We start from the raw sequence: 16,297 nt of genomic DNA, 5'->3' as shown, positions 1-16,297 counted from the left end.
TTTGCTTGAGTTTTCCTCTTCTTTTCTATAACCTATTTATCCGAGCCAGCTTCTTGATTTTCAGGCGCAATTCAATTCAACAAACATTTATTAACTGCCTACTATTAATCATTGGCATGCTGGAGGAAAAAAAAGATATTGTAGCCAGAAAGAAAAAAAGGTAAGATGGTAGGAGAAAGTCTAACAATCTAAAAAGTGGTGTCAAAAGTTACAATAAAAGGGGAGAATTGAGAAAATTTAAGTTTTTTTTTTTTAACAGAATATGGGTTCTGTGACATAAATTTGGAAAGCAATTGTCTATCTTAACTCCTGATCTTCTGTAGCCCTCCCATGCCTTTTTCCCTGGTTAATACTGGCCTAGCTATGCTATGTTCTCCTATGAGAAGGCAAAAATTTTCCTAAAGGCAAAAATTGTTTTCCTCCAAAGCCTGGTACAGTGTCTGGAACATAATGGGCATTTAAACATTTTTTTCCCCATTCATTCATGAAAACATTAGGGAACATGCATGCTCTTTATCAATATTTAGGACATATTTCTGCTACATTACTGGCATTTTGGGGAGTGCAGATGCAAAAATGTCTCCAACAATTTAGCACATTTAGAACTCAGGATCTCCTACTCATAGCATGCTCTGATACCCTGTCATATACTATATTAATCAAGTTTAAAATGCATAATGCAATAAAGAAGCTCTTTCTGGCCCTTCTCCTCTATGAAAGAATAATGACAGATTAATGGAATTCTTTTATGTAAATAGATTTTGTTGCCTCTACTTTGTTTATTATTGCCATTACCTGAAAAAAAAAGTATGCTAACCTTTTTATTGCTAATCATTGCAGAACACAACTGCAGTTTGTCTGAAGGAATGAGAGGGACCTCCCAGCCTTGATACAAATACTAAGGGAGTGGTTCTGTTCCCTGTGGAACCCTACTTGTACCTGCTTCAATTCCACTAGCTCTCCTAGAGCTCAATTTCTGTCCACAGAGTGGCTTTCATACCAACATTTGCTCCAGACTGTGATCACCTTACTAAACCCCACGCTTTGTATTAACTATACTAAATACGAATCAATGGAGTACTTAAAGTGCATAAAATTTTTATACCCAGTACATGTTATTTGTTCAAAAAGTAAAGAAACCACTAGAGAAACACACACACACACACACACACACACACACACACACAGTCATAGTAAATTCTAACAGCTCCAGGTTTTCATTCTTAGTGTTGTTTTTCTAAATTAGGAAACATTTAGAAGACAAATATAAGAGATGAACAAAGTATTCTTTGGGTAAAATGGGGATAATTTTGGAAAGTATATTAATGCTTTTGAAGGACAGCAAGCAGGGTTAGTGGACTAAAGTAGAAGTCAGAAAGACCAAGGTTTAAATTCAAGGTTTAAGAAACTGAGTAGGTAACCTACTTTCACTGTACAGTTGGGAATTCTCTAAGACTATTAGTTGCTGAGCAGAGGCAGATATTCATTGGTACAGATTCTCATTGTGTGACCAATGCAATCAGAGATCTAGTGTAAATTTTAGCTATTTTAAAGACTTATTTAATCTGGTCTCTCACAGTCTCATTCAGATTCAAAAATGAGAACCCTATAGAACTCCTGAGGCCATTCACCTAATTTTTCAATATCCTTCGCACCAAGGTTAAGGTCTTCCTCTCTGTTAGCAACCCGTCATCAGCTTCAGTGACTTCACTGACCATCTGAAACCTTCCCCCCATATATTCTTCTAATTCTACAACACTACTGCTCTCCTTCTGACCCTTACTTTAGCCATACACCCACACTTTTAACCTCACTATCTTTCAAAATTGTACCATGGTCAAGGTCTGAAACTTGACAATTTGATTATAACCTCCGTTCTTCCACTTCTCTTATTTTTTTATTCACACTAAAACTACACTGTACCCTTACTATGACTTTCACCCTTTCACAGAAGGAAGCATGCTATATGGCCATAATAACCAAAGTCCAGGCCTATCCTATCCCCAAGGAGGCCAGGGTCTGATTTTAGAGGTGATCATCTCACACAGGAAAGATTTAGAAAGTTTTGTTAAATATGTAGTAGAGACTATTTTATTTAACTTTTCATCTCTTTTTCATATCATTTCACACAGCACAGCAGGAATTTAACAAATGTTTGTTAAATGTTGAACTCTCCCCATAGCAGCTTAATTGCTAAACGATTTTAGTCAGGGACCTTTGAGGTGAAGCCAGACTCCAACAGAAATCACTGACCACATCCTTTAAGGCTTACTGCCAGGGACTTTTTTTTTCTAACTTTAAATCTATCTTTTCACAACATTATTTATTAGAAAGTATGCTCTGCTCAGAAATGGTTCATTCAAAAACGTACATGTAAAAAGCAGGGAACAAAACAGTTTCAATGAATTATTTTTTAAAAAGTTAATAAATAAATACAAAAACACAAAACTTACCATTTGCCTTCTTCATTTTCATATTGTTGAACTGTGTATCCAAACATGTCCTCCACTGGGCCACTGAAGGTCATTGCATTTTTCACATCCACATTGAAGGATATACAGAAGTCCAAGATCACTTTAAGAAGAAAAATAAAAGGCTCAATAACACAATAAGCAATGCATTCTACTCATGTTTTGAATTAAAGATAGTGTTCTTGTGGTTGCAACTGAAAACAATGTTCTTGCAAAGGGCAATTTTGACACTCAAAATCTGAGAACTCTAAGAAAGGCAATCTATGTGAATTTGGCTTTGACTTTTATATTAACTCAAAGTCAATGCAAGTTTTTTATTGAACACAAATGAAGGATTCATATTCTAACCAGAAACCATAGTAACTTGGCATCCATATTATTCCCAGATTTAAAGATATTAAAAGATATGAGAGATAGCTGGTGGAAGCTCATATAATCTTAAGTCTGAAACAATGGTAGGAGATTAATTTTGCACTGGAGTTTTCTCCAACAAATTATGGCCACAAATGGAATGTAAACAGCTAGTTTTTCCCATTTCAAGTACATCACATGAAAAAATTTCATCCTCCAAAGTTTCTATCTGCTCTTCTTGTAGGAATAGGTTGCTACTTGTTCCCAGTTCCATGTGAACTAATGGGAGACTTCATGCAGGCATATGCCTTTCTTACCTTCAACTTTCTGGGTAGAAGAATCAAGCTATGAAGCTAGTACTTTGGTAATTAGATAAATAAAAATTGTGAGTTGTCTTGAAGTTCACAATTATTGAGATATTTTTGAGAATAACTCCTCTGGGATAAAAAATACCTTATAATGACTTTCCACAATTTTCTTAATGTCCTATGCTATAATAGCAACATTTCAAAATTATTTTTTAAAAAACTATTTTATATTGCTTCCTCACAGAGTACTGATTAAGGCATTGGAAAGTTATATTTTTTCGGAGGTTTTTATATTCATCATTTAGTATAGTGCAAGTTTAGAAAATATTTAATAGATTGGCATTGCATTGTCCCCCCAATATTAAATGGTGCCTTCATCACTTTTCCCCCCACTCCATCCCACTCTATCTCAACTAGGCTATGGCTAAACCAGTTCTGATAGTTTCTTTCTCCAATTGTTAAAGATGTCTAAAAAAAAGGTTTCAAAGACTAACGAATACAGCTTACAAGTTCTTTAAAATCAGATTATTGTAATTCATTATTATAAAAAGTAACTAACATTTATTAAATGCTTATGCAAGATTTTAAGTAATATAGAGATGTTGTTAAATAGAAAAAGGAAAGAACACATACATGCTTAACCATTCATATCCTTCACAAGGCCTGGATTGATTACCCCCAGCAAGAATATCTCTATCTTTTGTCCTCCTTGCTTATATGACTTTTTATATCCCTAAAAACAGTTTCATATTAAAATTATTTTCACATTTCTTTCTCCTTTCCTAGACTCTTACCAGAAGCATTGACGTTCTTGTTCATTTTTGTTTCCTTCTCAGTGTCTGGCACATAGTAAGTATTCAGAAAATATTACAGATTGTTGTTTGTCCTGAAGTGGCAAGATATAGATTAGAATGACTGTAAATTGCCCTGGATGCGATGGGAGATTTTGGCCTTCGTACAGATATTCTGATCTATATTTTGCCACTGAACCAAGATGGCTCAGGAAGAGAGAGACAGAGACTAGTGATTTTGCACAGCCTTACCTCACTGCAATCCAATTCACATGCAAGTCATGATATCATTTTCCTGATGCCATTAATCTTTTTCCAGAAGGAAGGAAAAACAATAGAAAGTATTAACTGAATGAACAAACACATAGGTAAGTGCCAAATGCAGGTAAAGCAGCACCCCCTAATTCTGCCTTATCAGAAATTGCCACACAGAGGAAATGAGCTTAGAGTTAGATTTTAAGAGAAAAAAGGAACGGGGATTTGGCAGGTGGAAAACAAAACAAAACAAAAAACAACTTCTTCCAAGTATTTAGGTGTGTCTGTGTAAATAGTAAATTAGGGGTAGGAAGAACTACACTTGGCAGACCATCAGGAGATTTGCCTGGTGGGAGGTGAGGGTACAGATCAAGTGGACAGGCAGTGTGGATTCATGGAAGCATTTCCTGTGCAATCCTCAAAAGAGATGGGGAACAGCTGCTTACCATCTTTGGTATTATAACCCTTCCTATATTGTAAGACAGTTTAAAGATACTCCTGTTTCTCTCTTTTCATATAAATAAGAATAATTCCTTCACTCTTTTCTCAGAGGTTCTGATTTCCCTTTGATCATTTTTTATTGCTGTCATCTACTTTTTCTCACAGAGTTCTTAAGATGGGAAGTTCCCAATTGTGCACTGGGCTCAGATGGAACTGAAACAATGATATGTATGTGGGGAAGGTTAACTTCACAGTCAGGACAGGAGTTAGACAAATGATAGAACTGTAGGACAACAGATTTGGAGCTGACTCAAGGATCAACCCATCATTTTATCCAACCCCATCATTTTACAGATGAGGACACTGAAGCCCAGAAGAATGACTTGCTTAATTAAGGTCAAACAAGTAGTGAGAGGAAGAGCCAAGATTCAAACCCAGATCCTTTAACTACAAATGCTCCACTAATTCCACTTCTTCTACTGTTTGCATCTCAAACTCAGCATTTCCAAAACAGAACTCATCAACTTTCCCTCTATTATCTACTTCTTCCTGTCACTTCCCTATTTCTATCAAGGGTACCACCATTCTTCCAGTCAGTTGTTTTGCAACTAGAAATCATTCTTGATATTTCATTCTATCTCACTACATCCAGTCAGTTACCAAATCTTGTTTTTTTCCAAGTCCTAAACATTTCTCCCATTTATGCCCTTGTATCTACTCAAGCACAATTACCCTTGTACAGAGCCTAATATTTTTTCATATTGTTCTGTTATTTCAGTCATGCTCCACTCTTTATGACCCCATTTGACATTTTCTTGGCAAAGATTCTAGAATGGTTTGCCATTTCCTTCTTCAGTTCACTTACAGATGAAGAAACTGAGACAAATAGGGTTACTAGTTAATAAATATCTGAGGTTGAATTTGAATTCTTCTATGCCTGGAACTTTAGCTATTGAACTACTTAGTTGCCCCTCACATGGAATATCACAGTGGCCTTTTAACTGATCTATCTTTATCCAATCTCTACATTCTCTCCTTTACACAGCTGCCTAGTGGATATTCCTAGGGTAGGAATCTGAGCAGGTAACTCCTTTGTCTAAGAAATGACACTTTACCCTCTACCCAACTCTCAATTGCCTTTAGGATGAAGTAGAAACTCCTCTGTTTAAAATTCAGAGCCCTTCACAACTTGGTTCTGTGGTCTTTTCAGGCTGAATGATTTCCCTCATATCTTCTATTACCCATCTGGGATGCCCTACCTGTCTTTATCAAATAATGACATTCTATCTTTCACCTCCATGTTTTCAGATGGGTTGAAGCCCCTATGCCTGGAATGGAGTAATTCCTCACCTCTGCTGTTTGGAAACCCTAGTTTCTTTCAAGGCTCAGTTCAAGTGCCTCAGCCTTCAAAAAGCCTTTTCTAATTCTTCAGTCATTAGTACCATGGCCTCTCCTTCAGAAAGTATGTATTTATTTATCTGTGAATAAGTCATATCTCTGTAATTGAACATAAAATCCTCAAGGGCTGGGACTACCTCATTTTGTATTCCCCTGACCTATTATATTATTGTTGCTGTTCAATCATTTTTTACTTTGTCCAACTCTTCATAACCCATTTGGGATTTTCTTGGCAAAAATATGGGAGTGATTTGCCCTTTCTACTTCAGCTCATTTTACATATGGGGAAACTGAGGCAAATAGGGTTGAATAATTTACCCAGAGTTATACAGCTAGTAAGTTTGAGTTTAGGTTCCAGACTCCAGAGCCTGAACTCTATCTACTGTATCACCTTGCTGCCCACCTATCATAGGGTAAATGTATATGGATTAGTATATATTGTAGTGTTATATTAGATCTCTTGTGTTCTGGTTTTGCCTTCTTCAGGTAGTGATGTCAAGATCAGGTGTATGAACACTTTAATATATATATGTATACATTGATTATGGGGTATGAAGGGAGGTGACTATTGATTATAGAGTCTGAAGGGAGGTTTTCCTGATTCTTAGTGGTATTTCACTGTCAATCATTTAAACAAATCCAAGAATGTGTTTGTGGGCCATTAACTAAAGCTAGATTCCTACTACCTAGAATCATACTGAAGTATGATGCTTACCAACTTTCTGGAGTATTGGTCCAGGGTTTGGGATCTGATTTACTAGATCCTTTTATAGATGGATGCCATTGTCATTAACCCTGATGTACCCTAGATACTCCATATCCCAGTGAGTGAATGAAACATTGAGTCAGAGGAGGAGGATCAGAGAAGTTTCTTCACATCAGTTTATAATCAGAATTACAAGATTTCTCCTCCCCACTCTTTACAATTTATCGAAATACTTTTCTTGCCTTCTTGCCAAGCTATAATTCTGTTTTCTGTTTAGAAGCTCTCTTAAAAGATTCATATTAGGAGAACAAATGGAACTCACTACAGCAGATAGAAATTGGATGTATTTTTTCCCAAACTGAAACTATGATATGGATAAACAGTGGAATATTATATAATTGGCATCTCGGGGTTAAATTAAAACCTAATTTATGGGCTATCCATATTGGAATATATAAAACATATCCATATTTTACTACTAATGTTCAATTGTCTAGGAGGCTCAGGAGTATGTCCTAATCTGGGTTACGATGTGTTGTGGCCAAGATACATTATTTTATGGGACTCAGGTGTTTTTAAAAAAATGAGATTTTTCCATTTACTGCAACTATTATAGCAAGCAAGAGACAAGAGAATCTGGGGACAGTGATAGGGTTTGCAGTGATTGGGGGAGGGTAGAAGAGAAAAATAAACTGGAATTAAGTAAGAAACAAAGATTAAAAGAGAAGAGATAATTATGATAAAAGCATTAATTCAAGGATTTTATGCTCATCTCAAGATAATCATTTCACAAAAAATAACTACTTATTTGGAGGAAGGACTAAATATTTTTTTTAAAGGAAATCTCTATTAGAAGAGAAATATTTGTTTGGCAATTGTCAATGCTGTAAAACTACCCATGCATATAACTTGTCAATAAAAAATTATTAAAATTAAAAAAAGAAAATACTATTTTACTATAATAAAGCTCATATACTTAAAGAAAAAGAAGAGAAATATTTTACTCCTCTTGGCTAAATATCCTTCAAACATTGGCACTTTCTCTGAGTTGTGTAAGAAGGGAATCACTAATTTTTTACCATTCAGATTATTCTTGTCAAAGATGATGTTAGTTTTTAGAATGATAATATTTTCTATTAGTAAATTCAATAATACTATTTTAATAAATGCTTCCATTTTTGAGTATCTCTACCAGGTGTAGACTAAGACTTTTGGGATACTCCATATATAGTACTGGGTTCATTTCAGCATGGGAAAAAACTCTCAACCTCAGACTGCTCTGGGGACCATTAAGATTTTTCTTTTAACACTAACCTTTCTGGAGTTTTTCATACATAATATATAATATTCTATTTTGTGAAACACCCACACATTGAGGAAAAAATGAAACAAGGGAAATACTTCCTATAATGTATGATTTGACTTGTATAGTCCACCCATCCCATTGGGAGAATGGGACATACTCCTCCACATGATACATTTACACACATATACTTAATAAATAAATAAATATATATATGTATATGTATAGACATGCATACATATAAAACTATACTGGCATATATGTAGACACATGTGTATATATGCATATATGTGTATATATGTGTGCATATATACACATACTGCTGGGAGCAGAGTGGATAGAGTGCTGGGCTTAGAATCAGGGAGACATCTTCCTGAATTCAAATCCATCCTCAGCTGTGTGATCCTGGACAAGTCACTTAACCCTGCTATCTTAGTACCCTAATTTGTAAAATGAGATGGAGAAAGAAATGGCAGATCATTCCAGTAACTTTGCCAAGAATACCTCAAAGAGGGTCACAAAAAATCAGTCAGAATTATAATCAAAGAATCAGATATAATTAAATAACAAAAAATACACGCAATATATACCTATAGATATATAATATGCATATATGCTATCAGATTGTTAAAGTAAATCTTAGTGTTTCCCACTGTTTAAAACACCACCATCACTTTGGTATTTTGTGAGCCTTTTAAACATTTTTTTCTCAGTAAGTTTGCTCTTCTACATGTTTATTTGACTTTTCAGTATCTACTGACAACTGCTCTTTTCCCATATCCTCCCACCACAAATAACTGTCTGCTCTCAGACTCCCCTTAGAATATCCTTACTCCCAAATCCTATAGTCCTTGAAATTTAGTCTACACAGTATTCTCTTCCCAACTTCCTCCCCCAATATCTTCTGAATGTATGTATCACAGATCTAAATAAATATGGAACAGCAGGGGTCCCTCCTTCCCACTGTGGGAATTGCTGGCTTAGTATTTGTGAAAATAGCATGCAAACAGGACCGCTCTACACAGCTGCCCTGGCATATCCTGAGAGTGGGACTCATTAGGTTATGTGAATGTTCGGCTTGGAATTCTTCATTCTTAAAGGCATAGTCAGCATTAAACTCAAATTAAGTTACCACTCTATTCAGTATTTACCAGAAAGTCTGGCAACTAAAGTCTTTGATTACCCAGAAGCCTTCCAAAGTTCATATCATGATACACTCTTTTCACCATGGTGCTTTTTTATCTAAAACCTTCAATGGCTTACTAATCATCAGCTGAATAAAATACAAACCTATGATCTTGTATAGGATTCAAGATCTTCATGATTTGATTGCTAATCCTGAATTGATTCTACCTTCTCTCTGTTATTTATTCAAACAGAATATATCCCTGTGCCTGAAATCACTGAAAGTGAGCTCTCCTCCCTAGTTTACTTTTATCTGGATTTCTCTTGACCACTATCTTAATCTACCTTGAATTATTATTTAAATGTACATCCCTTCTAGTGGACTGGAAATTCCTGGGGGGGAAAAGGGGGGAATAAGGATTGTGTTGTTGTTGTTTTTCAATTCAGTTCAACACAACATTTATTAAATACCTAGTATAGCTTTAGCACCTGGCACAGTGCTTTGCTCATAGTTAGTGCTTAATCAATGTTTGTTAAATAGAATTGGACTAAGAGGAAAGTAATGTTCCAACACATAGTTGCAAAGCTATTTCACAAGTGTATTGATTGTAGTTAGAACCAGATAATAACTATAAATGGAGAGAAAAACAAATGGAATATCTGAGTTTTTGATGTTGATTTTTGGAAGAAGGAAAGGGAATGGAAAGAAAAAAACAACAAAAAAGGAGTTGGAGTTCTCATCCTACTTTTTCTTACTTTCATGTGTTAGTTTTTGTGGCTTTGTATACTTGATTGGCTAAGGTATCTAGGCATCTTAGATAGTAGAGCACTGGGTCTGGAGTCAAGAAGACTCATCTTCACAAGTTCAAAGCAGCTTCAGATATTTATTAGCTGACTCTGGACAAATCATTGAACCTTGTTTGTCTCAGTTTCCTCATCTGTAAGAAACACTGGAGAAGAATATGAACAACCACTCCAGAATCTTTACCACGAAAACTCCAAATAGACTCATGAAGATTCAGTATGACTTAAAGGACATTAAAACAAAAAAATTTGATTGGCTGCCTCATTCTCATCTCTGCCCATTAACTCTTCCCCCTTCCCAATATATACTTTATCAAAATATAACTCATCTTTGAATATTTCCACAAAGTATTCCCTGATCTCTGCACCCACTCCTTTTTCATCCCCATATAAATGATCTCTCTTTTCAGATTTTCCAATGCATTTTGTTTGGATTTCTTTGTACTTTTCATTTTCTAAAATGATGATCAGCATTACTGTACATTTCTTATCATAGCACTAGTCTGTAAATTCCTTCAGAGAATGGTATTCTGTTTCATTATTATTTTTGTATTCCCAATACCTTAACAGGGTATGCTTATTTATTATTAAATAATTATACTTATTAAATGTTAAGTTTATAAATGATTGAGTAAAAATGTCATCAGTAATTGTGGGAGGGAGTCCAGACACTAGCTACTTTGGATTAGGAATTAGTATAGAGACAAAAATTATAGATGGCTTAATGAAATTTATGGAGGAGAATCATTTTAACAAAGGAAAAGTTTTAATCCATTTTCTTACTTTCTTTCAAAATGTCCTTTCTTTCTTTTTTTCTTTTCCTGAGGTGCCTCACAGCTCAAAATACTACTACATGAACTCTACTAAAATCCCTTCCAATTTTAAATCTATGATCTAACATTTTATGACATGATGAAATAGATAAACCCTTCATGGTGAAGGAAGACTACAAGTTCAAATGACTTCAGATTAAGAGACTCAGAAAGTAGTCAGGAATTTGGACACTGCAAAGCAGAGTTAAAATCCATGGGATCTTGCTAGATTTGGAGTAGCACAGGGGGGAAAAGGGACCAGAGCTGCCAAAGGTACAAGACCATCTTTTAAAATTTTCAAGGCAGTGGTGGTGAATGAATGCTATGATGCTGAGATCATACAGTAGTCTAATTGTTGACCTATGATGACTTTTGCCATCATAGGGTTCCATCACTCTAAATAACCTTAGAGGACTAAAGTCTTTTACATAATATTTCTGAGATACCTCAATTACCTAATTTATGAGTTACATGTAACATGGTAAGTGGTTTAATAATAATAATTATGATAATAATCATAGCTCCATTTAGATAACACTTGATATCCATAATCAGAGATAGGTGCTATAATTTTCTATTTTATAGATGAAGAAATCAGGACACAAATAAATAGAGTAATTTGTCCAGAATTGCACAGCTGGTAAGTGTCTGAAATAAGACTTGAACTTACATATTCCTGACCCTAAGTCCTGGGTTCTATCCACTATTCTATCTAGCTATCCAGGAAATTGTAAGCTCTTCTGGGGGCAGCAACCATTTTTCTCTAAATATTATTTTATTTTTATCTTATCATATATTCTGAATATTGGGATGATAATAACTGACATTTCTGGATCACTTTAAATTTTGAAAAGAACTTTATATAGATTATCTAGTTATCACAGGCATTATTATCCCCATTTTACACACAAAGACATTAGTCTCACAAAGAATTTGCCCATGGTCACATAGCTAAAAATGATCTGAAGTAAGATTTAAACCCAGACTTTCCTGTCTCTACATCTAGAACTCTTAACTACTGAACTACACCATATTGCTTCTGTAAAGTGATTAATAAATGTTTATTGAATGAGGGATGGTGAAAAACACACTGAACTTGGAGTCAAAGAGTAAGGTTTAAGCCTTTCTTTTCTATGTGTTCTTGGAGAAGTTAGAGTACTAGAAAATCATAAATTTTGAGATGGAAAGGACTTGAGAGAACATCTGTTCCAACTCCTTCATTTTACACAGGAAATTGATGTTAAGAGAACATCAGAATCTGGATTTGAATATAGATCTAATTCCAGAAACAGTGCTCTTTCCATTATATTATGCCTCATCTATAAAATGAGATAATAGTACATATCATATCTACTTCAAAGTGTTTATATAAGTTTTAAATAAGATAATGAATTTAAAGTGCTTTGTAAATCTAACATGTCATATCAAAATAAGTGCTTATTATTAAATTATTAGAAAGGTATAAAGAAAAATGTAATTTGATATGATGCAAAAGAGAAAAGGTAATCAGATATAATAATCCTTTATTTTATTCATTTGATATATATAGTATATATATAGCATATATAGTAATATAAAAACATGCAATTTATTTAACCTACATAAATGTTATGCTTTAAAGATTAGCACTTATAAACTTATAAAGTTTATAAGTATAAACTATTATAATGTGTTATACCATTCCATAGGGTACTATGCTGAAAACTTTTTGATATAAAAACATATAATTTAAGGAATGGTTATTTATTCAGATTATGGAAATGTTAACTACAATATTATATGAAAGAACAATTTTCTCTAAATCTTTTATATTATCATTATCACTACTATCATATCCCAATATTTATAAAGGGGGTTTATAATTTCAAAGTGCTTTAGATACAATTTCTAACTTCCTTACAATATGCGTGGGGTTGTTTCTATTCATCATGCAATTCAATTTACAGAAACACATCTGTTACATAAAGTCTATCTACACTTATTGTTATTATGTCCAATACTTCAACACTTCAAAATATTACATAATTGTGGCTCTTTTCTGTGCAGATCATGACCCTTCCACTCCTTAATTCCCAGTCTTCATGAATTGCTGTGGTCAAAAACAATGTATCATTATACTTTAAGATGTTTAACATGTATGAGACTGCCTGCCATCCGGGGGAGGGGGTGGAGGGAAGGAAGGGAAAAGTTGGAATAGAGTGTTTGCAAGGGTCAATATTGAAAAATTACCCATGTATTTGTTCTGTCAATAAAAAGCTATAAAAACAACAACAACAAAACCATCTAGTGCCAAACTTCTTGTGATGACCTGGACTTCTACTCAAAACCTATCCAGCTTAGTAGCGCTTGCCAGAATGTCTGCCTCATAAAACATTCAAGAAGCCAGTCACATCTACGCTGTATATTGGGCATTTGAGTAGAGGATAACAACGAATTTTACACTTGTTGAGTTTTCTTTTTCATTTTGCCTCATTGCTCAGAAAGAGAATGCAGAGTGCATGGGTTAGTAGTATCTCTTTTTTAGTAGAATGAAATCATGTAGATTGCCTCTGGCTCACCAGACAAGCAATTCATCATTTACTTTAATGAATCTAGTGTTTCATGAAGCTAACTGGCAAAGTCAAATACTATATTGGCTTAGAAGAAATGCCAGGCTCCTTAGAAAACTGAATAAACAAAATAATCCATCTTAAAAACAAATCCTCATATCCCAGAATTACCTAATTGTGTTAGCTAGCTTTTGCTAAGCAATTCTAATTTTCAAATATTAAAAGCTGTCTTCATTGTTTCTCCCATAATCCCAGTAGACTAATTTTTCTGGATGACTTTGTGTTGCCCTTAATAACACACTACTATTTAAACCAATACTTGATGGTGTATCATTTTTCTTCCTTCTTTAGTTACTCACAAAAGCTATTTTCCATTGTCTCATTTACAACTCAACATTATTCTCATTCCACTTGTACAGCTTTTTAAGGTATCTTTCTTCATCTCAAAATCATCTAATTTATCCAAAGGAAATAATTTGAATAGGTCAAGGAAATGTGATTTAGTAGTCATATGAAATGATTTCTTCAACAAATTAGAATTTTAAGGTAATTGGGTTTTGTTTCCCATGAGGGTGGGCAACTTAAAAAAAAGAGAAGCAAAAAGGAGATGAAAAATAAATGGATAAGATAGAAATACAGACATACACAGTGACAGAAATGTGGAGATAGGGAGACACAGAGAGAAAGACATACACAGAGACAGGGAGAGAGAGAGAGAGAGAGAGAGAGAGAGAGAGAGAGAGAGAGAGAGAGAGAGAGAGAGAGAGAGAGAGAGAAAAGAGAGGTGCAACAATCTTTGTAGTATGGAATGTTGTTGAAATAACCTAGAAAATCAAGTGTCACAAAAAATTTTTTAAGGGAAATTCATTGTGTTTCCCACACCATTTGAAAAATTCAGTTTTGTTTGGTTTTTATTGTTGTCATGGCTAAGACCACGAATGTCTTTTTACACTCAGCACATAAATTGAACAGTAACAACATCCTTGGAATGCAAGTGCATGATTTCTAGTTATCATCATGATCTTTTAAATTCTTTCCACTTATCTTGAGTATCTTAGAGTTGGAGTAAACACAATTGTTATCATCAATGTCTAAGAGTGTTAAGTGGCCTGAATTTTCCTTAAAAGGAAGCACTCTGCTACTTATAATTATAATGCTAGTCATAAGTATGTAGACTGTGCATACCCAAAAGGATTTTTGAAGAGATATAATGGTGCTATCTCCATTATTATTATTTCATAATTACAAAAGGCAATGTTCCTTTATCAAATTTGCATGGAGCTATGATTTGCTGAGTATTGCAGGGATATACATTTGCCCATAAGAACTTACAACTAAATAGAAGACTAATAATAAAAACAATAACAATTACAACAACAGCAACTACAAAACATACACCAATTATTGGCAAAGAGATAGAATGTGAGCATATGTATAAGGAAGATACAAAGAAAGAGCAGTGTAAATTAGGAAAACAAGATAAATTAGAGCAGGAGAGGGAAAATTTCATGGAATAGGTGGCATCTAAATTAGATGATGATGATGATGATGATTGCTGGCATTATTGGTGAAAGACTGGGGTTGGACATAAAGATTTGAAAATTGTACCCAAAGAGAGTACTTAAAAAAAATATGATAATAGATAGGATTGCAGGAAGAGAGTCAAGAAAGAAAGAGAGATAGAGGCCGAAACAAAGAGAAAGGTGACCAATGACAAAAGATTTAGATTTCCTATTCCATTTAGTCTTTGAACAAAAATAATTTAAGGTGTCCAAAGAATAAAAGGAGATTTAATTAAAATAATCATGAATTTTATTGTTTAAACAACAAAATTCATGATTATTTTAACTTCTGTCTTATAAGCTCAAAACTACAATTTCCTTTGTTATATACATGTATATGTTTCTCTCATTTCTGAAACCTAAAAAAACCCAAAAAAAACAAAAAGCAAGCAAATACATTGTCTTGCCCAATGGACAATGGTTGCTTTCAAGAATAACATGGGATAATTTCCCAATTGTTATGCTAGAATTTAATTATCTTTCAATGGTCTTGAGGTAATAAGACTTAAAGCTGAAAAAGAGATGAAAGATCATTAAATCTAGCCTCCTCATTTTATAAATGAGAGAGTTCAAAGTCATAATTCATAAGAAGCAGATTAGAGATTTCAATTCAGGTACCAGAATTCCAAATTTAGCACTCTTCATTTGAATGTTATTTGGATGTTTATGAAGCCATTTCCAGCTGCTCACTTTTTACTGAAATCAAGCCACTTTCAAATTTATTATATATATATATATATATATATATATATATATGTATGTATATATTTGTTAATGTGGTAGGGAGTTGTAAAAGAAACAAGAATGACTTTAGGACTTTTACTATATTTAAATTTCTAGCCAAAGTAAAGCGGAGTTGGAAATGTCATGAATATGTAGCCCAAAATTTATTAACTTCTCTTAAGCCTTAATTCTTTCTACATTGTCCCAATACATGGTCATCTGATCTCTGATTGAACACTTTCTGTGATAGGGTATTTATGACAATGTTTTTTAGGAAACTGAAATTATTGTAGCCATATAGTACACCAAAAAAGTAATGTTTCTTTTGCCTAAATGTTCTCTGACAGGCTTTGCCTTGCCACATATTTGTTACAACCTACCTAATACTTGGAAATTCTTTTTGAAAGTCTATTTTTAGCATTATCCATAGTTTGATATATTATATGATAGTTTGCATATCAAAATCTTGATTAAGTTTATATTCTTTAAATATTTCAGTTCATATTGGAATTTTATGCATGGTTCAGTGAAATGAGCTATGACTAAAGGCAGAGGACGTGGATTTAAATTCTATCTCTGAAAAATTCCTTTTGTGTAACCTTGGGATAATCACTGAATCTTTCAGTTTTTTCATCTGAAAAAGGAATGAGTTGGACCTATAACCCCCAAAGCAGCTCCTTTTACTTTGTATAACTCTA

The 16,297-nt window shown here is 33.9% G+C and overlaps 1 protein-coding gene across 1 annotated transcript in view; it reads right to left on the bottom strand.

Moving 5' to 3' along the window:
- Nucleotides 1-16,297, bottom strand: part of ITGA1 (integrin subunit alpha 1) — a 193,605-nt gene that overhangs the window by 125,078 nt on the left and 52,230 nt on the right. Inside the window, exon 2 of the mRNA XM_031964896.1 lies at nucleotides 2,454-2,574. Within this exon, the coding sequence (XP_031820756.1) occupies nucleotides 2,454-2,574 (121 nt within the window). The remainder of the gene's footprint in view (nucleotides 1-2,453; nucleotides 2,575-16,297) is intronic.

Source organism: Sarcophilus harrisii, chromosome 1 (genome assembly GCF_902635505.1).
Source record: "Sarcophilus harrisii chromosome 1, mSarHar1.11, whole genome shotgun sequence".
NCBI classification, from domain to species: domain Eukaryota; kingdom Metazoa; phylum Chordata; class Mammalia; order Dasyuromorphia; family Dasyuridae; genus Sarcophilus; species Sarcophilus harrisii.
The sequence above is the reverse complement of the archived record's forward strand: the minus strand, read 5'-3'. Positions and strand labels throughout refer to the sequence as shown.